The 24933-nt window shown below is 38.1% G+C and overlaps 2 protein-coding genes across 6 annotated transcripts in view; one reads left to right on the forward strand and one right to left on the reverse strand.

The window, feature by feature from the left end:
- The window catches only part of TRIP4 (thyroid hormone receptor interactor 4), a 67408-nt gene extending 60254 nt beyond the window's left edge, over positions 1-7154 (reverse strand). For 3 of the 4 annotated variants that reach the window (XR_006293270.1, XM_043555186.1, XM_043555185.1), the window contains exons 1-3: positions 6987-7127; positions 3517-3686; positions 2039-2172 (exon numbers count right to left, since the gene is read on the reverse strand). Coding sequence is in view for 3 of the 4 variants with exons in the window: in XM_043555186.1 (XP_043411121.1) it covers positions 2039-2172; positions 3517-3686; positions 6987-7087 (405 nt within the window). In the remaining variant the exon portion in view is untranslated. Of the gene's footprint in view, positions 1-2038; positions 2173-3516; positions 3687-6986 lie in introns of all 4 variants that reach the window. The other variant, XM_043555184.1, reaches the window with a different exon arrangement.
- A 53-nt stretch (positions 7155-7207) lies between these two features.
- PCLAF (PCNA clamp associated factor) lies at positions 7208-20333 on the forward strand. Of its 2 annotated transcripts, none has more exons than XM_043555187.1 (5): positions 7208-7310; positions 12254-12622; positions 12928-13008; positions 14825-14987; positions 19316-20333. In XM_043555187.1, the coding sequence occupies exons 2-5, from the start codon at positions 12577-12579 to the stop codon at positions 19359-19361; spliced, it is 336 nt and encodes a 111-aa protein (XP_043411122.1). In that variant the 5' UTR covers positions 7208-7310; positions 12254-12576; the 3' UTR covers positions 19362-20333. The 2 variants fall into 2 exon arrangements, with proteins under 2 accessions (XP_043411122.1, XP_043411123.1); XM_043555188.1 differs by lacking the exon at positions 7208-7310 and adding an exon at positions 18527-18564 and having other exon boundaries at positions 12421-12622; positions 19316-19383.
- Positions 20334-24933: the final 4600 nt, after the last annotated feature.

A 24933-nucleotide genomic window follows, 5' to 3' on the forward strand; every position in this document is an offset into this window, starting at 1 on the left:
ACCCAATGTGGGGCTCAAACCCACTAACCATGAGATCACTACCTGAGCCGAATGAAGCCTGGAGCCTGCTTCAGATTCTCCCTCTCTCTCTGCCCTTCTGCCACTCATGCTGGCTCTCTCTGTCTCTCTCTCTAAAATAAGTAAACATTAAAAAAAATTTTTTTAAACACAAAAAAATCAAACCTACGTATTTCGTTCACACATTTGTCACTCAATATTTTATGACAAATGTTTTCCCAAATGATATATTCTGGTGAACAATTTTATTAGTTGAATGATATTCCATCAAATGAGGGAAGTATAATTTTAGTCTTTCTCTTACTGCTAAACAGATCAGTTCACATTTTCAATAGTTCTTTTGTGTGCAATTCTGATTACTTTCTTATGTTAAATTTCTGAGTCATATTAACAAGTCAAAAAGATAGGAACATTTCTGGTTCTTGATGTATGCTACCAAACTGTTCCCCAAAGAGTTTAAACCAATTAACATTGCCACCAGTAGTGTACAGGGGCTCTTGTTTTAATACAACTTCACCATCACTGAGTATTCTATTTTTAAAATCTTTAGCAATTTAAAATCATAGGCGGGGTGCCTGGGTAGCTCATTGGGTTGAGTATATGACTTGGGCTCGGGTCATGATCTCATGGTTCCTAAGTCTGATCCTCACAATGGGCTCTGTGCTAATAGCTCAGAGCCTGGATTGGATTCTGTGTCTCCCTTTCTCTCTGCCCCTCCCCCACTTGTGCTCTGTCTCTTTCACAAAAATAAACATTAAAAAATATTTTTTTAATTATAGGCAATACCTCAGGGATTTAATATGTGTTTATTGATTACTAGTGATCAATACAATCAATACACATTAATACACAAACTACCATGGTTTGCTTAGGACTTAGGAAAATCCCAGAATACTGGACTTACAGTGCTAAAACTGATAAAGTCCCAGGCAATTAGGGTGACAAACTGGTAAAGTTAAACATCTTTTAATGTTTATCGGTCATTTGTGTTTTTCTTTTGCTTACAAGGCTTCTTTGCTCATTTTATTCCACTTGGGAAAAAGCTTAAGTCTCTCTTTTTTTTTTCCCCTTGAACTTAACATTATTTTGCAAACACTTTTCCATGCTTTATTGCATGGTCATCACACTCAGAATTTTTTGATCACCTATCTGCCATCTCAGCATAATTAACTATTCCCTTATGTTGGGAAATTTAGTTTCTCAAATTTCCCTGATTATAAATATTTCTGCTTACCTCACAGAGCTATTTTGAGAGCCATGAGAGAATACGAAAAAAACTCTAAACACTAAATGATGATGACGATGGTGCAAGGGCAGATGGCTCAAAGTAGGAACACTCTTCTAATAACAGCTATAATTGTCCATTTTTTTATTAAAAACCCACCCACACAAAATGCTGAAAATGAAGCCCTGGTGCACTTCATCAAATATTTTCCATTATATATATTATATATATGTGTAAGATATATATATATATATATATATATACATATATATATATATGTATATATATGTAAGATATATATATATATGTACATATGTATATCTTTCTCAATCTCATTTCTAACCAAGATGTCCTTATAATAATTATTTAATCAGGATGCCAGGGGCACCTGGGTGGCTCAGTCGGGTAGGCATCCAGCTTCAGCCCAGGTCATGATCCTGCACTTCATGGGTTCAAGCCCCACATCAGGCTTTGTGCTGACAGCTTCGAGCCTGGAGCCTGCTTCAGATTCTCTGTCTCCCTCTCTCTCTGCCCCTTCCCCGCATGCACTCTGTCTCTCTGTCTCCCAAAAATAAATAAATATTTAAAAAAAATTTTTTTTAAAAATCAGGCTGCCAAAAAAATCTACCATATAGAAAGTAATGTATCATCATTATCACTTTTTCTCCATAAAATTCATGCATTTGTTGAATAATTGCCACTCTAGAACAATTTGCACACTTTGCTCTCTGAAATGTATCAGTCACTTCCTCTTTTTCATACAGCTAGGAAATGATTCATTCTATAAGCACTCACCTTGGCCAAATCAAAAGGTGTTTTGACCTCCGTGGTTGTGTCAGGTTCAGCAAATGCAGGAACTTCCTGTCTATTTCTGCCTTTCCTCCTACTCCTCTTTAGCTGGTCTCCTGATCTCTGCCCATCCAACATTTCTTTAAAAGAAAAAAAAAATTATACATACACGTATATAGATTGATAATAATGGGATTCATTGGTGAACTGATAGGTAATAAACAGAAGGTGATGCTGAATATTTAAAGTGAAGATATGCAGTCAGGAAGGTTTTTACATTAGCTTTTCCTCTCAAACCAGAATTAAATATAAACCATAATTTTCAAGATAGTCAGTGGTAAAGACTACTGGCTGGGATTAAGAAAGTAAATTAAAATCTGCTACTTTATTTTATTTTTAAAGTTTATTTATTTATTTGAGAGAGAAGAGAGGGAGGGAGGGACTGGCAGAGAGAGAGAAAGGGAGGGGGAGAGGGGGAGGGAGGGAAGAAGAGATAAAATTCCAAGCAGGCTCCATGCTGTCAGTGCAGAGCCTAACATGGGGCTCAATCTCACAAACCATGAGATCGTGACCTGAGCCAAAGCCAAAAGTCAGATATTTAACTGGCTGAGCCACCCAGGTGACCCTAAAATCTGATATATTTTAGATTATATAATAATAATGACTTAGATTATTTAATTTGGTGTTTATCTTCCATATCTTTTAACTAAATAGTTACTTCTAAATGCTATTCATACTAAAGTTGGTCAACATTTACTTTCATCCAGGTATACAGATAACTAAAATCTTTAAAAAATTTTTTCCCAATGTTTATTTGTTTTGAGAGAGACACAGAGAGTGAGTGGGGGAGGGGCAGACAGAGAGGAGACAGAATCCAAAGCAGGTTCCAGACTCTGAGCTGTCAGCACAGAGCCTGATGCAGGGTTCGAACTCAGGAACTGTGAGATCATGACCTGAATGGAAGTCGGATGCTTAACTGACTGAGACACCCAGGTACTCCTGAAAATTGTTTTTTTAAAACATGGATAAATTTTTCAAACTATTCTGAAACCACATTTTTATCTGCAAACAGGTATTCTTGTGATATTTTCTAAGTTGAAAAAGTCTCAACAAAACAGTATTGATTCCAGTTTGAGTAGAACTGAAAAATACGGATACATATGATTCTGCTTAAGTTAGCTGTGAGGAAATAGCAGTTACAGAAAATATGAGGTTCTATAAACCAGCCCATTACTTAATTATATTAACTTACCATCTTTTTCTCTAAATTTTTTTTTAATGTTTATTTATTTTTGAGAGAGAGACAGACAGACTGAAAGCAGGGGAGGGGCAGAGAGAGAAGGAGACACAGAATCTGAAGCAGCTCCAGGCTCTGAGCTGTCACCACAGAACCCAATGCAGGGCTTGAACTCAGGAACCATGAGATCATGCCCGAGCTGAAGTCAGACGTTCAACCAACTGAGCCACCCAGGCGCCCCACTTACCATCTTTTTTGAAGGACTGCTGCAGAGCATCAGAACTCAACTCCTGATCATTCTTTTGCCATTTGGTTATAAGCTCCTCTATGAATTGACCTTTCTTGTCCTCATTTCCCTGAAGGAGGTCAGTGACATATTCTCGTATCTCTTCAGCACTCTCAATTGACAAAACATACCTCAGGAAGCAAAAATAGAAGTTGTTGAAACAAGACTGCTTATACTATGTCTTTCAATAATCACAACATAAACTGACGTAGTACAAACTATTCATTAATCCATTAAAGTGTTTACGATTTTTTTAAATGTTTTATTTATTTTGCGGGGGGGGGATACACACACACACACACACACACACACACACACACACACACAGAGTAAGTGGGGGAGGGGCAGAGAGAGAGGGAGACACAGAATCCCCAAAGCAGGCTCTAGGCTGTCATCACAGAGCCCGACACAGAGCTCAAACCCATGAACTGTGAGATCACGACCTGAGCCAAAGTCAGAGGCTCAACCGACTGAGCTACTGAAGTGTTTACTTTAAGCCAAATTCTATGCTAGGTGCTAGGGATATAAGTTTGATTAGACAAAGATCCTGACCACACCTTGTTCATAATAAAACCTTTATGTAACCCTCTTGTTGGAAGAATTAAATTACTGTTTTGAAGACAGGCTTGTGGAGCTGTCCTTAACATAGGAATACTTCCTATAACTACATATCTGCAGTCATATTTTCCGAGGAATACAAATCACTTAATCTCTATATTATAAAACCTAAAATTTATTTTGCTAAAAATATGAGTACATAGAACAATCTAAACAGTTGTTGATTTAATATTCTCAAAAATTATATATCAAGATTGGTATCACATCGTAATGAGCAGATCTATCTTAAGGAAATGTTATAAAGGTTCCTAAAAGTGAAATGGGGTAACAGTTCAAGTCAGTACAACTTGTTTAAAAATTGACAGGCCAATATATTTGAAGTGCCTTAAAAATAATCCGGTAATTCCATTTATAAGACTTTATAAGACATAAGAGACAGGAAATTTTATGCAAAAGTTAACTGCCTCACTGTTTGAATTAATGAAAAACTAGAAGCTATTTAAAACATCTATTGATGGAAAAGGGACTAATGAATTCAAGTTTTTGGACTTTCAAAAATGTAATATGCTACCACTAAATGTGAAAGTTTTGAATAATTATTATTCTGAGAAAATGCCCTCCTATAATGGTAAATGAAATAATAGGATAGAGTGCAGAGCATATGATTCCATTTGCTATAAAAGCAATGTGTATACACATACACATGTGTAGAAAAAAAGGCCAGAGCTTATACCCCCAAATAATTACCACTATGGTCAATTAACAAGAGTTTATTTTTCTTTTCTTTTTTCCCCTACGTTTTGAAAATGTATTACAATATGCATAAGAAAAAAACACAAAGAGTGAAACAATGATAATCTCTGGATTGTGGTATTATGGTTAATTTTGGTTTCCTTCTTTATCTTTTTTCTGATTTTTTAAGATTTCTACAGTGAATATGTTACACCATCAGAAAAGAATTTTAAAAAATAACTTGTAAATTAAGATATCAGACCATGAAAGCATTATAAGATCTGAATAAATTGTAATTCAGATATACTGGTATGGGATATAAGAAAAATTATAATAATGCTGTATCATTAAAAAAAATCATGAGATTTTGCCATCACCAGTAGCATATGTACTAGGTTATTTTCTTAATGTGGTGGGTGCATTTGCAGTGCTATGATCTATAGGTGAATAAACCTGTGCCATTGGGCATCATTAAGAGCATCTTCTAATCCATCACAGATTAAAAAAGAAAAGACCACTGTTTTTCAGGACTTTTACAGTTTAATCAACTTGATCCCCAAAGTTAGCATCCCATCAAAAGATTAATTGCTATTGAGTTCTTACAAAAGGATGGCAAGAAACCTCAGGGGATCATTTAACTCTGGTATTCAAATTACCAGGGAAGGATTTATGGAGTTCCAGTAACATTTGAATAAATGTCATTTTAACTATTTAACAAAGTAAAATAAGGAACAACATACATCTAAATGTGTTATATAACAAATCTTTCAAAACAGAATCATCCAAAACATGAGCCAATGCAGATTGTAGAACAGTTTATTTTGCTAAACCTGTGTACAAATCTTAATGTTCCATAAGTGAATCACTGATTAGGAAGTTAACAGTTCTGTGCTGTCTGTAAAAATTCAGGCCATTCATGCCAAATTGTTCAAGTTAGCACACTAGTATAGTACACCTGAGTAATTCTCAGTAAAATGCCAGGCAAGGCACAGCAAATGTACACAAAAATGCTTTCAACATGGCATCATAGCCTGTTGTGCAATAACTATAAAAAACCTAGTAAGTGAAATGAGTTCAAATAGTATTATATTATTGGTAGCCAAGAAGTGGCTGTGCTGACAGCACCGAGCCAGCACAAATTGTCTCTCTCCCTCTCTTTTTGCTCCTCCTTCCCTCTCTCTCAAAATAAATAAATAAACTTAAAAAAAAAAAAAAACTTTCAGGTTCCTTGATCAAGCCCAACTATTAAAGAAGTTTCCCCCTCTGCCTGAACACTGCACTTCCACCTACCCACCCTTTAGTTTTCAGGTGAAAGTGATTCCTTGAAGTAAACCTTTCAAGTTTCTCAAATCTTAGTGGGAATCCTTTACTCCGTGCTCCCACAACACCCTACATTTCCCCCAGTCAGCACTCCTCAACCACGCGGAACCCAATGGTCTCAAGAGCCTTTATGGCCACAGCATGTTATGCAGCAGAGCAACAAATATGTTAAATCAATTGAAAGAAAAAATACTAAATTATGTCAGGATCTCCATTTTATAGGAATCAAAGTATTAAAGATAAACTCTGCTCAGTATTCAGTTTACACATGAGGAAATTAAGGTACAGAGAGGAAAATTAGGTAGCCCAATATTAAAAAAAAAAAAAAAAAAAAAGTTGCCCAAGATTCCAAAAGTGGTAAATGACAACAGAAAATAGAACCTGGGACTCCTCAGTCAGGAGCTATTTGCACCTTACTTCAGCCACCTCCATTTAAAGTCCAGGTCCTATTTAATATTAAACACCACGCAGATCGGGCAAACTCAAATGCTCAGAGTAAGGAATTTTTGCAAAGATAATTTGGCTTGGCCCTTCTCTGCAGAATCTATCAGGAAATTGGCTCCAGGGACAGTCTTACAGGTTTAGTTATCAGAGATCTGGAGTTTTCCTAAGAAAAAAGGCCCCACCGACCGATTGTGGAGCCTGACACCCTGTCCCAGAAGCTGCAGTGTAAAGCCGGAGGTCAAATTCGGCGCCTAGAGTCCCACAGCAGCCCTTCTATATTTCTTCACTCTCATCAACTTTTTAGTCTTCCCCTCTTCCCCTTTCAGCCAGTGCACATCCCAGAGGTCCTTCCCGCCTCAGACCCCAACCAGTCTCACTGCATGATCTCCTCGCTGACATCCAGGCCGAAAGTTTTCCTTAACTGCTGGGTACACCAGCCCACCAGCTGCTCCCGGGACGCCGCCCCAGCCACCGCCATTTTTCCCAGCCGGAACCAGCTGGGCTCCAACAGCCCTAAGTCCTGCACTGGACTAGTCCCCTTCGCAACACCAACCTCGTTCGCGCGGGTTCCGCCAGCCTGCACCGCCCCTCGCGGTTGTACCGCCCCAGCACAGATCCCTCCCACCTGTGCCGCCTCCTCCCCACTTCCCGGTGTGTTTATGCTGGAACCAGAGCTAATCTGCGCCTGATTTTTCTGCTTGGTAAGATGTAGGACTCGAGAATCAGGAATTCGGTTGAGAAGACAGTGTAATTACCTATAAAAACTATAGTCGAGGAAAAGATAAATCAAAACTGTAATCTGAGAGGCCAGCTTTTAACTTGTTCTGCTTTTGAGGCCCCTGGGTAAGGTTTAGTGGGTTAAGCATGGGACTCTTGATTCCTTCTCAAATCATGATCTCCGAGTTCCTGCGATTCAGCCGGCTCTAGGGCTCTTCTCTGGCAGGTCGGGACCTGCTTGGGATTCTCTGACTCTCCCCTGCTTCATGCACTCTTGCTCGTTCTCGCCCTCTCTCTCTGTCTCTCAAAATAAACTAACTTAAAAAAAAAAATTGCTCTAGTTTATGTAAAACATTTAAAATAGCACTTGCAAGCTAGAATAACTGCTTCAGGGATTTGCTTTGGTGGTCGTGGTTTTATTAATACTCTGTATGGTCTAATACTAGGTTCACGCTGCAAGAACCTTTTTCTATTTAATTTTTTTGAGCCAGGTCTTTTCCAGGAGGGCCAAAACAAGTCAGGAAGCTCCAGGAGGAAAAACTTGTAATATAACAGGTGTTATGATTTGTCTTTAAAGAACTTTGACATAAATTCTGAGTGATTTTTTTTTAATTTATGTAATACTTTTTGGGGGGCAACAATGACTTCTCTTTTTAAGTTTTGTGTTTAATTACAGTTAACATACAGTTATATTAGTTTCTGATGTACAATATAGTGATTTAACACTTCCGTCTAACACCTGGTGCTCATCACAAGTACATTCCTTTTTTTAAATTTATTTAATATGAAATTTGTTGTCAAATTGGTTTCTATACAACACCCTGTGCTCATCCCAACAGGTGCCCTCCTCAGTGCCCACCACCCACTTTCCCCTCCCTCCACCCCTTATCAGCCCAGTTTTTATTCCCAGTTTTTTTTTTAATTTTTTTTCAACATTTATTTATTTTTTGGGACAGAGAGACACAGAGCATGAACGGGGGAGGGGCAAACAGAGAGGGAGACACAGAATCAGAAACAGGCTCCAGGCTCCGAGCCATCAGCCCAGAGCCCGACGCAGGGCTCGAACTCCCGGACCGAAAGATCGTGACCTGGCCGAAGTCGGACGCTTAACCGACTGCGCCACCCAGGCAACCCTATTCCCAGTTTTTAAGAGTCTTTTATGGTCTGGCTCCCTCCCTAACTTTTTTTTCTCCCTTCCCCTCCCCCATGGTCTTCTGTTAAATTTTTCAGGACAAATGCATTCCTTAATCCCCATCACTTATTTAACCTATTTGCCCACAATGCAGTGATTTTTAAAGAGTCAAAGGTATTTCAACCCAAGAAGACCAAACTTGCATGTGTGTCAGTACTCTCTACTCCACTGGGACGATGGACTGATGAAAATTTAGCCAGACTATACTGGAGAGCTTTTTTTTTTTTTTTTTTCAACGTTTATTTATTTTTTTGGGACAGAGAGAGACAGAGCATGAACGGGGGAGAGGCAGAGAGAGAGGGAGACACAGAATCGGAAACAGGCTCCAGGCTCCGAGCCATCCGCCCAGAGCCTGACGCGGGGCTCGAACTCACGGACCGCGAGATCGTGACCTGGCTGAAGTCGGACGCTTAACCGACTGCGCCACCCAGGCGCCCCTACTGGAGAGCTTTAACGTCCTCTGATATATTTCATCAATATATATTTTTTAAATATTTTATTTTGTAATTAATCTCTACACCCAATGTGGGGCTGTAACTCAAAACCCTGATATCAAGAGTTGTGCTCCACTGACAGCCCATCAGACGCCCCCATTAATAAATTTAATTGGCTGACTTCGTTTTACATTCGTAGGTTCTTCATTCCCATTAGGCCATCTAGACTGAGCAATTACATGAATTGGTTCCTGCTTCAACTTTTTGTGCTAATGTTTCCATTGATATAAATGATCGAAATCATATAAGTGTATTGATGTACATTGGGTATAGATTGTCTTTGTTATTAATGGAAAATATATGATTTTCTAGCTTAAAAAAACCCAAATTCTCTGTGAATATTTATTAACAGTGGATACAAATTTTGTTTCTTCATAAAAATCTTCTACATTTTCTATATCTGTTCAGTTCCCATAATTTAAATGTTAACCTCTTGGGGTGCCTAGTGGCTCAGTCAGGTCCGACTCTTGATTTCTGCTCAGGTCATGATCTCAGGGTTCCTGAGGTCAAGCACCACATCCACTGACAGCAAGAAGCGTGCTTAGAATTCTTTTTCCCTCTCTGTCTGCCCCTTCCCTGCTTGCACTTGCACGCATGCTCTCTAAATTAGTTAATTAATTAACAAACATTTTAAATGTTAATTTCTTGAAGACAGAGACTATGACAGGATTTTTTTTTTTACAATAGGGCTTAGCACATCGTATAAATTATGATGAAATTTTTAGGTCCTCAAGAATAAAGGTATTCTGGAGGCGCCTGGGTGACTCAATTGGTTGAGTGTCCAACTTCAGCTCAGGTCGTGATCTCCCGCTTTGTGAGTTCAAGCCCTGCCTTGGGGTTGCTGATGTCAGCATGTCAGCACAGAGCCCTCTTTGGATCCTCTGTCCTCCTCTCCCTCTGTGCCCCTCCCCTGCTCATGCTCTCTCTTTCAAAAAATAAATAAAACGTTGAAAAATTTTTTAAAGAATATGGGGCAGCTAAGTAGGTCACTCAGTTGGTGAAGCATCTGACTTTGGCTCAGGTCATGAGTTCCAGCCCTGCGTCCGGCTCTGTGCTGACAACCCAGAGCCTGGAGCCTGCTTTGGATTCAGTCTCTCCCTCTCTCTCTGCTCCATCCCACTCATGCTCTGTCCCTCTCTCTCAAAAATAAATAAACATTAAAAAAAATTTTTTTTAAGAATAAAGGTATTCTTTTTATTTAAAGCATATGTTAATTATTGCAATCTCTGGTTTGTAATATATGTCATATAATGCAATGCTATTTACAGTGATTATCATTTATGTAAAAAAAATTTTAATGTTTATTTTTGAGAGAGACAGAGCACAAGTGGGGAAGGGGGAGAGAGAGAGAGAGAGAGAGAGAGAGAGTGAGTGAAAGAGAAAGAGAGAATCCAAAGTAGGCTCCAGGCTTAGAGCTGTCAGCACAGAGCCCGAAGAGGGGCTTGAACTCACAAACACTGAGATCATGACCTGAATTGAAGTTAGATACTTAACCAACTGAGCCACCCAGGTGCCTCCATTTTGCCTGAGCAAAGCAAGCACACCTATTTTACATGACTTAAAAGATATTTTTTTTGTATAAGTTTAGGCAGATATTTCATACAAATGTACTACAACTTTTCTTAATTCCCTAGGCCTTTGACATTTTCAAGTTCACACCACATAGTTCTCTGTATTTTATTTAAATAAAGGAAAAGCAAACCTCAAAGGAGAAGCTTTCCTCAAAGTAAACATTTAAATTAAAAACTTTTGCGGGGGGCCTGTGTGGCTCAATATGTTAAGCTTCCAACTTCAGCTCAGGTCATGATCTCGCAGTTGGTGAGTTTGAACCCTGCCTTGGGCTCTGTGCTGACAGCTCAGAGCCTGGGGCCTGCTTTGGCTTCTGTGTCTCCCTCTCTCTGCCCCTCCCCTGATCACACTGTGTGTGTCTCTTTCAAAAATAAATGTTAAAAATATTTTTTAAAAGAATATCTGCTAGAGATCACTGCTTGTTTCTTAATTTTTTACCTTAATACGTTTTCTTCCCTATTATTAAAAGACAAACATATAAACATAGCTATGGTAATAAACTGCTCATGTGTGCAAAGGTATATTTGCAATTATTTCTGGCCACTTACTTGGCATCTGAACTATGAGAAAGACCAGCAGATTCTCTATGCTGTTCTAATCTCTGCAGGGACCTAGGAAATGAGTTTGAATTAAGTAATTCAGGCCTTTGTAGAAGCCACTTTAACTGAAAAAGAAATAATGTGCATTCAAGAACGATTATGTATTGAGAGGTGTGTGATGACAAAGAAGAAAGTAATACCCTGAGGCTTGTTGATTTTTCTGGTAGGAATTCTAATGTAGTCTTAGACTCCAAGGTTTTTAGACAAAGCTACAGGTTATTTCCAATATATTTCCTGCTATTATAATATAATTAGTTAATTAATTGAATTATAATGTGATTAATGTAATTGTAATATAATATATAATTTCACCTGTTGTCTAGATCTTTTAAGATTCTTTAATTCTAAAACACAAAGTGGTTGTTGATTCTGTTGAAGTACTGACTAGCCTATTTTCTGAAAGTTCAAGCATAATTTATTGGAGAGAATTAATGCCGTGCATACACTTTTAGGATTGCCTTTCAAGTGAGCATTTAACAAAATACATCCCAAGGCAAGCTCATCTGATCATGTTTTATGCATGGTTTTCAGAGAGTGAAAATCACTCCCCAGGGGTATTGTAATTAGAAGATAAGCATAGGGATAGAAAATTGTGTTGAGTTCCTATTCTAGATTCATAATCACTGTATGCCAGGGATGTACCCTTAGCACATTTGGCAAATTTTTAAGGAACTCTGAGACCATTTGGATCTTGGGAAGACGTTTCATTAATTTGTTCTTTTTTATGTGTGTATATATATATATACAATTTACTCCGTTTTTTTTTTTTTTCTTTAGTTACAAGTTACCATACGGACTAAAAACGTGGAAAAGCCTCATAAATACCTTCCTTTTCTAAAATTCCACAGAACTGTTTTGTTATGGACCCGGCAGAAAGAGTTCGTCTGAGGGTTTTTTTGTTTTTTTTTTTTTAAGTTCTTTATTTTGATTTTCATTAAAAAATCCGCTTCATTTCAAGTTTCTCTTCCTGGAGTCAATTACATGGATTTCACCCTGTGGTAACTTTTGAAGAAATGTAAGTCGCTGTCTTTCCTGGGTCTTCTTTTCTAAGCAGGTCCATTTCCCTTACTTAGAATCTTAGCACTCACTCTTGGGGCGCCCCGAAAAAGCACCTTGGCACCTCCCACTTGGGGCGGGAACGAATCACAAGGTTCTGCAAAGTTGATGGACGGGACGGTACTGAGCCAAGCCTCGTTGCTGTCATCGCTGGACACTGGCGATTGGTTGCGGGGGTACGGCGCGGAACCAATGGGAGCGGCTTCCCGGGAGAGTCCGTGGAGCGCGCGGGAAAGAGACCAATATAAACTGTGGCGGGAGATTCGTTTTCGGGTCCTTGTCCAGTTAAACACCCTCGGTTGGGAAGTCATTGATTGCTCCCCTCTCCTCGCGTTTGAATATGGTGCGGACTAAAGCGGACAGTGTCCCAGGCACCTACAGAAAAGGTGAGGAGGTTGAGCAAGGCAGTGGGGGGCAGGGGGTTCTCCCGGCAGCCCCTCTGCGAGCGGGAGAGGCCAGGGCTCCCCACCGCCCTTTGAGCCAAATGGTCCAGCCGTTCAGGAAGCAGCGGCCTGGCCCCTTTACCAAGAGGGAGGAGCGGCACGGCCAGGGGATGGTTGGCCTGCTGTACTGCATCGCGGGGCTCTCCTCACCGGGTGGCGGGGTCGGGGACCGTGGTGAGAACGTGGCACTGAGACTCGGTGTCGGAACCTTACAGCCCTGTTTTGAATGCCTCCTTTCCTCTCCACAGTGGTGGCTTCTCGAGCCCCCAGGAAGGTGCTTGGTTCCTCCACCTCTGCCAGTAATTCCGCATCGCTTTCGTCGAGGAAAGGTAAAAAGCGCCCCTGCAACCCCTGGAGGAACCTTCTCCAAAGAGGATCAGGCCGGGCACCGCAGTTCTCCTGACCTGCAAGCCCCTTGACCCACCTTGGAATTTATTTTCCTGAGATTCTCACACTCGAGTTTCTTTCTTGCCCTCTGATATAGTGAGGGGGCTTTGGCTTCCTGACAGGTTGGGGTAATGGTGGGGGTCACAAGGAAAAGAATCTCAGGCCTCAGGGTTAGGGATGGACACGATTTATCTTCAAACCTGTTTTTCTTTTCTAGTTTAGCGTTTTTATTTTTAATACTGACAGATGTCCTTTTCTTGTAGGAGGCTATTTAAGCTCTCTTTTACTAGATTAAGAATTAATCTAGTAGTTGACCGTGCTAATCAAGTTGTCTGCTTAGCGTAAACGTTTTTGTTTTCATTTCTGCATGTTTTTTTGTTTGTTTTTTGGCATGATGTCTGTGTGTGTGTGTTTTCCAACTGTGCAGCTCCTGATACCGCCTTTGGGACATTAGGAGGGAAAACTTGGCCCGATGAAATAGCTTCACACTACTCCTTCTGTGCAAGGAGAGGTTGAGAAAATACTGTGCCATCTGGTGCCTCATTCCTTTCCTAGGAAGTTGAGCAGTTAGGAAGATTAATTCCACAAGGCCTAGTTAAGAACATACAAGAAAGCACTGTGAAGAACTTCATGGGTTCTTAAGTTAACTTAAACTTCCCCCTGTTCCAAATTAGAAACAACTTACCAAAAAATATATGCATGTGTGTACTAATTTGCTCTCTTTAGATATAAAGGAGCTGTAGGTCAAAAGTATAAAGGTGATGAATTTATTGAGAATATTCCATACCCTGTACCATTAAATTCCAGTTAGGGCTACATCCCATTGTCTGGTCCACTGTTGTATCGCCAGAGTCAACTGAATAGGCCCTTAATGAACTTATGTTAGCCAAATGCACCCCTTAAGGCATTTTAAAGATCTCTATTTTTTTTTAAAGTTTATTTATTTATTTTTGAGGGAGAGAAAGCAGAGGAGGGGCAGAGAGAGAGGGAGAGGGAGAATCCCAAGCAGGCTCCAAACAGTCAGCACAGAGCCAGACCCAGGGATCAGACTCAAACCTGGAGATCATGACCTGAGCTGAAATCAAGAGTCAGACTCTTAATCAACTGAGCCACCCAGGTTCCCTTTTTGTTTTCTTTAACAGGTAGAGTTTGTGACAAATGTGTTTAAAGCAAAAGATCTATGTAGTGACTCAGTAATTTGCTCATCTTGCTATTCTAACCATTACTTCATTAGGAGGCAGAAATTTTTCCTCTATATTACTGTTTTAAAATAATCAGGAATCGGGGCATCTGGTTGGCTCAGTTGGTAGAGCATGTGACTATATCACGGTCATGAGTTCAAGCCCTAGATTGGACGTAGAACTTACTTTAAAAAAATCAGGACTTGGATTTACCTTATGAACTGAAAAGGAGCCAAGAGCTTTGAAAAGTGAAACCTAATTTTGTGGAAACTTTCACACTGCTGTATATTTGTTTTGCCTTTCACAGGTGCTTTAACTAAATGACTTTGTTAAGTAAAATTTTGGTGGTTTACACTACACTGTGCTACCTCATATTAGGAAAAAATGTGTCATGTTTTAATATGACAATCGGTAAGACTATTTGAATAGTTATTCGTCATCACACATTTTCTAATTATTTTAAGATGAATGTAATACCATATACTCTTTAGATTTGATGTTAAAGAATTGTTTCCCTTTAAGGAATGGCAGTTGTATCCTTAGTTCTTACTTACTTCCATCTGTTTATATTTTATAGTTGAAAATAAGTATGCCGGAGGGAATCCAGTTTGTGTGCGCCCAACTCCCAAGTGGCAAAAAGGAATCGGAGAATTCTTTGGGCTGTCCCCTAAAGATTCTGACAAAGAGAATCGAATTCCTGAAGAGGCAGGAAGCAGTGGCTTAGGAAAAGCAAAAAGAAAGTAAGTTTCACATTCTGGAATATAAAGAAAATACTTATATTCTTTAAAAAATTTTTTTAATGTTTTATTTATTTTTGAGAGAGAGAGAGACAGAGTGCGAGTGGGGGAGGGGCAGGGAGCGAGGGAGACAACGGAAACTGAAACAGGCTCCAGGCTCTGAGCTGTTAGCACAGAGCCCAACTCAGGGCTCAAACCCATAAACTGTGAGATCATGACCTGAGCGGAAGTTGGATGCTTAACCGACTGAGTCACCCACGTGCCTGAAAATACTTATATTCTTGAAAATAAAAGACAAGTGGAAATTGAGTAACTTTGAAGTTTCTCCCTGAACAGATAAGAAAACACAAACCAGAGGTTTTTTCAAACTTGTACTACTCTCTTATTCTAAGTCACTCCCGAATTTCAAACATCAGTGAAAGGTATTATTTTTACTCCTTTCAGTCACCCAAAGAGGATCAGTTCCCAATCAGATGATAAGAGCTATATTATTAACCATGAACTTCCTGTCTTTATTCTTTAATTTTTACTGTCTATTTTTTATAATCTTTTTTCAAAAAAGAAATTTCTATGTTGGTTTATCTAGCATCAATTCTATTATGTCCACACCTCAAAAAACTACTAGTTCAGCCTCTACAAGAAATAAATAACCGATGTAGAAAGGTTAGAAAATCCAGAAATTTTCATCACTTAGAAAATCACAACTAACACCATGGTGTATTTTCTTTCCAACTTCTCTAAAAATACATAAAAATACTTTAAAAATAAAACAAGGTGGGAATAAAACTGCATGCATACAAAGTTGAGTGTACACGCTTTTTAAAGAAGATTATTAAATCATGCTTTTTAAACTTTTAATGTCAGGAATATGCTCATGACAGAGGTTAAGCAAAAATTCAGCACTCAAAAGTACAATTTTTATGCTGTAAAAACATACCAAGTATCAGCGATTATTTCTGGGTAAAAACCTCTCCTCCTACTCATTCAGTGCTACCAACTTTCAACAACAAACATACTTCTAAGAATTGGGACAAAAATAATGCTACTTGAAAAAAAAAAAAAAGGCCAAGGAAAGCTGCTTTGTAAAAAATAGACTTATAAATAATAGGATCCAGGCTCTTTAAGCAATTTGGAAAAGTTGTGGTTCAAACACAAATTATTTGACTGGAGGTATGGGGAATGGTGAGCATGGGTGGCCACTTGGTGCCATATCACTGTCATTATGCCCCTCAATTTACGACCCTGCTAGCTCTCTCTCCTGTACCAGCCAGGAGCCTGTGATCCTCCAGCACACCAAGCAGCAAGTGTGACCCAGGGCACAGTGACCAACGTGGGCAAGAGAATGGTGGCCATGCTCAGTCTGGGACTGCTGCTTCTGGCACTGTTCTATTGACACAGATTTATTCACGCATTCCTTTAACTAGTATACCAGGTCCTCTGTCTGAGCCCACAATGTCCACCTGTGCCCTGCAGTTAGCTGCCATTTTCCTTGTGGTCTTGCTTGCTTTTCTATATTTCTACTCTTAGACCCAGGCCAAAGAACTCTATTGTTCACCATTGCATATTCTAAAGCCCAATCCATATGGCGACTAGAAGTCCAATGTGACAAGGAAAACACAGGTCTTCATCAGATCTACTAATTCCACTCTTTATTATGTGAGTCCCCAATTGGACTGACTTACAGAGCATCTGAAGGATTTCACCAGATAACAAATGCTAATATTAAATCTGCTGGGAGTTTCACGTACAAGACTGAAGAGAGACAAACATTGAAAATTAATGATGTGACCAGGGGCACCTGGCTGGCTCCAACTTCAACTCAGGTCATGATCTCACGGTTCGTGAGTTTGAGCCCCATGTCTGGCTCTGTGCTGACAGCTCAGAGGCTGTAGCCTGCTTTGGATTCTGTGTCTTCCTCTCTCTGCTCCTCCCTTGCTCAAGCTCTGTCTTTGTCTCTCAAAAATGAATAAACATTAAAAAAATTTTTTTTTAAAGAAATAGACACTCCATGAAATTTTTGGTTCACGTTTTCACACACTGATGCTTAAATGTTACAGTATCCAATATGGCCATAATAGGCTTAAGAAGTGTTAAATCGGGGTGCCTGGGTGGCTCAGTTGGTTGAGCGACCGACTTTGGCTCAGGTCATGATCTCACAGTTTGTCAGTTCGAGCCCTGCATTGGGCTCTGTGCTGACAGCTCAGAGCCTGGAGCCTGCTTCTGATTCTGTCTCCCTCTCTCTGTCCCTCCTCCACTCATGCTCTGTCTGTCTCTCTCTGTCTCAGAAATAAATAAACATTAAAAAAAAAAAAAAAAAGAAGTGTTAAATCAAGTTAAACCATCTCTATTTATTTATTTATTTATTTATGTATGTATGTATGTATTTATGTATGTATTTATTTATTTATTTAGTACAAGTGGGAAAGGGGCAGAGAGAGAGAGAGGAAAAGAGAAAAATCCCAAGTAGGCTCCATGGGGCTCAATGCAGGGCTTATCATGAACCATGATATCCTTACCTGAGTTGAGATCAAGAGTTGGATCCTTAACTGACTAATCCTCCAGGCACCCTAGATTTTTTTTTTTAAGTAATCTCTACACTCAATGTGGGGCTCAAACCTATAATCCTGAGATCGAGAGTCACGGGCTGACTCATCAATGCTCCATGGACTGAACCAACCAGGCACACCTTTTTGGCAATCTTTACACCCAACATGGGGTTCAAACTTAACAACCCTGAAGTCATGAGTCGTATGTTCTTCTGACTGAGCCAGCCAGGCTCCCCTGTTATGAGATATTTAAAAGGAATGTCAAACTCTAGATCAGTAACTAAATTTTGGATTTTAATAGACTTACTTTCATGATCCTGTAAGTTTATTCCAGTTCCCTGTCACTGTTTGGTACCTTGTTCTTTCTCATTCTGATATGACAGGCTAATAGTCAATATTAGGTCCAGAATATATTACAACCCTCTTGAATTATTTGTGACTTCTACTAAGGAAACAAAATATTTGGCAATGTAGCCAAATATGACTACATTGATCATCATAACAATAAAACCTATATTATAGGCTTTCAATTATATGGAGAAAAATTACACATATATTCTCATAAAGAATTTTGATCCATGGTGTAATAAAATTTGTGACATAAAACTAAGTAATAGAGGTTTATATTATTCCTTTAGGCCCCTTGCTTAGATTTGTTTGTTGAAGAAAGTTGTATCTCTTTATTGATAGTAAATCAATAGATTTACTTTTGATAGTAGATAATAAATTATCAGTTTATCAGAAGGAATTCTGCTATAAACTCCCTAATTTATAATCTGAAACATGGCTACTCCTACGGCTTTATTTTTCTCACAGAGGCAGGGTAAAACTCCTTTCAGTTGCATGGTGGGGGGGGGGGGGAATTCAGAATCAAGAAAAACTATCTACTTAACACCTTGAATAGAAAGAACTATGATACATAAAGTACAGCAGGTCCTTGCCAAAAGTATGCTTGGCTTATGATCGTGTTCATTTGTTAACATGATTTACTTCCAGGAAAACACAATGAAGACCTCTTGGTAATCTAATAGTAGGTAAGTCAAAGATAGTCTCATACCAAGTTAGAATACCTTTTTTTTAGCTTCCTTCTTCCACTACCTAGCTCTATGAGCATTTAGGCTTTTGGGATCTAATGTGAAAACTGCTTATTTCAGAATAGATCTCACAGATCTTCATCAGCTCTAAAAAAATTCTGAATTATGGTTAAGTTTTTAATTGACTTTCCTCTATAAAAAGTGTAATGAGTACAAAATGGCTTTGGGGTAATGTAAATTATTTTTCAAAAGCTGCAACTACCATATGCAAACTTAACCAATTTTGAGATTTTTCCAATTAGGTAATATGTTTATATGGTTCAAAAGGACATACAGTTAAATATGACAACTTCGTATGTTTTCTCTGCTCAAATGGATTGGTTAATTTTTTTGCTTTTTTATTATCACACAGTCCCTACTGTATGAAGGATTGATTATACTGTTTATTAATCCACTTAACCTGTTGCAAGAAGATGCTATAGAATTAGAGATTCCATTTTTAATAAAAATAGCAATATATCCTAAAGGAGAAACACTCATCTGACAAATTAACAAGTAAAATAAAGATTTTGTTGCTCTGGTACTTGGAATTTTTAGGTGTTGGTCAACTAATGGAGTTTAATTTTCTCTCATTTCTGTTCACTTGATGAGACCCATTGCACTATTAAGCTTCATGATTTATATAGGTTGATAACTTTTTTTTTTTTAGCAGTTGATATTCAGGTGACTGAGTTCTCTATTCTTTTCACAGAGCACGTCCTTTGCCACCTGATCACACAGATGATGAAAAAGAATAGAACTCTCTTAATTCATCCTTGACTAATGTCTCCTGTTTATTATTCTAGGATGTAAATTTGGATAAATGTATTTGTTCCAATTAGCTTTGTTGAATAGGCATTTAATTTAAAAAAATGAGGCTTATATAGAGTTACTCAAAAGCAAGTAATTATAATATTGGAGAATTTGTAAGATTCGTTATTGGTTACTTACCTTGGTATTCAATATAACGCAGTATTTGGTTTCTTTTACCTGTTATTAAGCTTCTTGTTCTTGCTAAAAATTAATCATTGAATGGTGTTCTAATTACAAATCTGCTGTATTTGAGATTTTCTTAGATCTTTGTACTGCTGCCATTTTTATTGGCGTTTGATTATTAGAATGGTGCCGTATTTTTGTTTCTTTTATTTGCTTTAAGAAGCAGAGTTAGATTTTTGCACATTAAAAAAATTCAGTATTAATTAAACTGAACCTAACCCTTTTTAAGAAAGAGGGCCAAAGATGCAATGTTGAAGAAATTTGGATGGCTATGTATCTTCTGCTTAAGAGCAATATGGCCTGAGAATTTAAACAGTTGATAAAGTTTCTAACAACAACAAAGCAGATAAAATAAGAATTTTAGAGTTAGACAGGAAGATTTCATAGACTACATTAAAAGAGAGAAATTTTCCTAGAAATGCATTTGATTCAGTATCATAAAATACAACCTTTTGGGCCTGTACTTTTCAAGTTGGAAATCAATAAAACATAAAAGGCAAATCATGCCATAAATCCAGAGATATGTCTAGAGTCCTTAGAGCTACCATTATATATTTTAAGATAACCAGGGGTATAATTAAAGAGGTGGGTATAATATAACTTAGTAACTGATATTCTTGCTTCCTTATCACACTTTTTGCTTCCTGATATTCTGTTGTCTAAGTTTACCATGTTTTAACAAGTATGTTCTTCTGAAGTTTGTTTTTAATAAATGAATACTTATTTTCACAATAGATTATCCATTTGTGTGCTTCCTAAGATTACCTCCTACTAGATAGTTCTTTGTTTTTCCTTCCAAATACAAATCAGTGCATTGATCTGATTTTTATCAACTTCCGAACTAAGTTTTGATGATTGTAGATTATATTTTTTTGCTTTGTCTTTTAGAGATGGATATTAAACAGAATGTTACCAAATTGAGAGCCAAGTTTTTATCCTTAGTACTTCCTTGATAATTAGTTTTCTTATAAGGAGTAGCTCAAACCAACTCTATCAAAGTCAAGTTTTGATGGATCTGAAATCTGATTTGCTAGTTTTCACTGATGGAGAGAGAAACTTTATGGTGCTGCATGCAATGAAGTCTAATACTGATATGTAATTGTTTCTAAAAAAATTTGACCTAAAGTACCTAGTCTTTCCAAATATACAACATATGATGATGTCTCACTTTAATTAGGCAAAGATTCCATGTAATCTGTTTCATTGTCAAAACTTTTGTGAAATATTGGCAACTTAGCCTCTTCTAAACGTAAGGGAAGTACAGACTCCCTGTTTCCATTGAAAATTGAATCAAAAAATAAAATTTATACATTAAAAAGATAATTAAACTTAAGTTTGTAATTTCATACCCTTCACAAAGTTAATCTGGTTTTCCTCTGGTTTGTTAAAATTATGTTATATTATTTATTTATTGTTAAAAACATTTTTTTTATTGTTTATTATTCTTGAGAGAGAGACAGAGAGACAGAGAGACAGACAGAGAACAAGCAGGGAAGAGGCAGAGAAAGAGGGAGACACAGAATCTGAAGCAGGCTCCAGGCTCTGAGCACTCAGGACAGAGCCGGATGCAGGGCTCGAACTCACAGACCGTGAGATCATGACCTGAGCTGTAGTCAGCTGCCCAACCGACTGAGCCACCCAGGCGCCCCATGGTTTGTTAAAATTATTAATACTAGTGTAAATATCTTTGCCAAACAGTGATTAAAACTACTTTTCTGGGATTTTTGAACATTGTGAGGATCATATGTATTTTGTGTTTATCTAATTTCACAAAGGAAGAGCAATACTGTAGTGAGAGTTGTACAGTGTGCTCAAAGAGTTATTTATGGACAAATGCTTATTTTTTTAAAAAGCAGAAAATAAAGCCTAAATTAACTGAACTTTTCCATATATATATATATATATATATATATATATATATATATATACACTGCTTACAGATTTCACTGTACTTAGAATATGTCATGCTAATTCACTTTTGGAAAAATCGAATGTTCAGCTGGGCCTTGGTCCAACCAAAATTGTTATAATGGTTCTTTTTACCTTTGAGGATAGCATATGGAGGTGGAAGAGATCCTTACTGAATCAAAACTTCACTGAACAAGAACTCATCTTGTTCACCTAAAGCCAGTTACAGCTGTTCATTAGGTGAACTGTTTTATTAGTTGGAAACTCTAATTATGAAAAATGTTATGAGTTAAAAATTAAAATTTCTCTAATTCCCCTCCTCTTATACTTGGTTCTGTCCTTGAAATAACTCATAACAACTTACTCCTTCCACATTACAACCTTTAGGTATTTCAAGATAGCTATTACATCTTTAGCCTTTAGCCTTCTCTTCCTAAGGCTAAACATTCTATTGTTTATATCACATGTATCTTAAGTGAGTCCTTGTGTTAGGAGCTATGTCTTTTGTGTTATATATTGCTTAGACATTTAAGTAGTAAATTGGGCTACATTTCTTCTAGCTGATCCCAAGTATTCACTAACTGTTACACTCTAGTTTTGGTATCGTTTATATTTGGAGATGCCAGTGAACTCTAGAATATTTAAATATTAATTTACTTTAGGAATACATAAATATTAATTATTGAGTAACAGTGTTAGTGGTTTTTTTTTTAATGTTTATTTGTTTTTGAGAGAGAGAGAGAGAGAGAGTATGAGCCGGGAAAGGTCAGAGAGAGGGGGAGACACAGAATCTGAAGCAGGCTCCAGGCTCTGAGCTATCAGCACAGAGCCCAATGTGGGGCTTGAACTCACCAGCTGTGAGATCATGGCCTGAGCCGAAGTTGGCCGCTTAACCAACTGAACCATCCAGGCACCCCTGAGTGTTAGTTTTTTTTTTTTTAATCATTTAAAAAAATTCTTACTTATTTTTAAAATAATCTCTATACTAATGTGGAGCTCAAACTCATGACTCGGAGATTAAGAGTTGCATGCTCTTCTGACAGCCAGCTAGTCTCCCCAGGTTTTTAAAAAATAAATGTTAGAGATCCTAATTTTTTTAAGTTAATTTATTTTTGAGAGAGAGAAAGAGAGAGAGCGGGAGAGGGGCAGAAAGAGAGAGAGAGAGAATCCCAAGCATGGTCCACACTGTCAGCATGGAGCCCGATGTGGGGCTCAAACTCAAACAGTGAAATCATGACCTGAGCCAAAACGAAGAGCCCAACGCTTAATCAACTGCACCACCAAGGAGCCCATGATACCCTAATTTTCTTAAACGATTACAAGGGACAATTAAAAAAAACTGAAAAAAGCTTTCAAGAGATTGGGGGAAAAGACCAGAGGTCCCATATTGATCTACAGGATGAAAGAACTGTTCTGACTTTGAAGGCTATTTGACATCTAGTCCAGATCTGAGAGAACTGTCTTAGTTATGGTTCATATTAAGAAAACTCCTCCAGTACTGTTCACAAAATCCTAAAAATGTAGTTAAACCCACATAGCTAGTTTTAGGTGTGGATTTTGCTGCACAACTTTAGAGGTCTCCAAGCAATGACTATGCTGAAAATGATAGAATTATAGAAGTCATATGACCAGTTAGTAGTTAAACGAGTTATTCATACACCTATACAAAAGCAGCTGAATTGTAAAATAGAACTGTAGGAAGAGAGGATTTAAATGAATGCTTTAATAACTCATTTCCTCAGGCAGTGGGGAAAATGAATGATGCACAAGAACCTGCATTTCTATACTACCACGTTTAATCTTAACTACCCAATAAAGTCTTTCTATAGAGCACATTTACCATAATCATGTTTTAAGGTTTAGAGACATCTAAGTCCACCATAGTTTTAGATAAATCATTGCTCATTGGGCTCAATAGTTTTATTTGTTTTTCTAATTATATTTTTTATTCTGTTGGCAATTGAAATACTATCATCTATTTTGTCATGGTAACAGGTTTAAAACTTGTCACCCACCTACAGCCAGGTTTGTTTTTGTTTTTGTTTTTTTAATTTTTATTTTTTTAAGTAATCTCCATACCCAATGTGGGACTTGAACTTGCATGTTCTACTGACTGAGCCAGCCAGGCACTCCTTTAAAAGCAACTACTAGTTACTGGGTGTATTCAGATTCCACTTGAAAATTTTGTGTGTGTATACTCTCACATATTTGCATGTCCATGGCGAGGGTAAACCACCTACTACTGACTTTTGATTCTCAAGTGATTTCCTAAAGCTTTTGCTGAACTGTCTAGGGTAAATCAATTTAATGCCGTCTCATGTGTACAGGAAACCAACAGACCTGCTCTCTTTTAAGTTACCAAAGCTCATTTCCTCTGCCTCAGATGAGGTGAACAACAGTTTAATATTGGTGACTAAGAGGCTATCATGACCAATAAAATGAGGCCAGCAGTTGCAAGCACATTCATGGCCATGGAATAGAGAACAGATTCAGGAGCTACTCAAGCTTTACTGCCTTTTTTTGTTTTTTTAAGTTTATTTATTTATTTTGAGAGAGGGAGAGCAGGGGAGGGGCAGAGAGAGGGAGAGACAGAATCCCAAGTAGGCTCTGTGCCGTGCGAGACTTGAACTCACCAACCCTGAGATCGTGACCTGAACCGATATCGAGTCGGATGCCTAACCAACTGAGCCACCCAGGTGCCCCCAAGCTTTACTGTTTTAAGCAGACATATTCAAGATAAGAAAGTCCACCCAAGATTTGTACTAATTTTTTTCTGAATGCTCAACTACATTTCTCTGAATATTTAACTACCACTGATATGGATCATTTTTCTTTCTTATTTTCTTTTTATTTTTTTAAATGTTTATTTTACTTTTGAGAGAGAGAAAGAGACAGAGTGCAGGCGGTGGAGATGCAGAGGGAGAGGGAGACACAGAATCTGAAGCAGGCTCCAGGATCTGAGCTGTCAGCACAGAGCTCTACATGGGTCTGGAACTCAAACTGTGAGGTCACAACCTGAGCGGAAGTCAGATGCTTAACCCACTAAACCACCTCGACACACCCGTTACGGGTCAATTTTCTAAAGATATGATTAATCATATTGGGTTTCATGATAGCCCATAGTTTCCTCAAATACTTTCAAAACCCAGATCACCCTGACAGAAGAATAAATGAGGCCTCCTAACATTTTCCTTCTCCACAGTGTAGGTATGAAAGTTTATTTTGAGTGGAGGATTAAACGTCTTCCTCCTTTCCCAGTTTGATTACTGGCTTCTTTTGACCTTTTCTCATTTTTAAGGATCAGAATTATTCTACTCGATTGATAGCCAATCGTTGTTTTTCCTCCATTTAAGCGAGGTTATTTCCAGATCGTACACAAACGTGTGCAATCCTCACAGAAGAGAGGTGAAGACAAAACTTTTCTCA

This window comes from Prionailurus bengalensis, chromosome B3, assembly GCF_016509475.1.
Source record: "Prionailurus bengalensis isolate Pbe53 chromosome B3, Fcat_Pben_1.1_paternal_pri, whole genome shotgun sequence".
In the NCBI taxonomy this organism is placed as follows: Eukaryota; Metazoa; Chordata; class Mammalia; order Carnivora; family Felidae; genus Prionailurus; species Prionailurus bengalensis.

Excerpts from the sequence above, each read along its gene's own strand:
- PCLAF (XM_043555187.1), top strand. The coding sequence starts at position 12,577 with ATGGTGCGGACTAAAGCGGACAGTGTCCCAGGCACCTACAGAAAAG. Across the intron at positions 12,623-12,927 it reads CCCAGGCACCTACAGAAAAG|TGGTGGCTTCTCGAGCCCCC; the intron begins GTGAGGAGGTTG and ends TCCTCTCCACAG. Across the intron at positions 13,009-14,824 it reads ATCGCTTTCGTCGAGGAAAG|TTGAAAATAAGTATGCCGGA; the intron begins GTAAAAAGCGCC and ends TATATTTTATAG.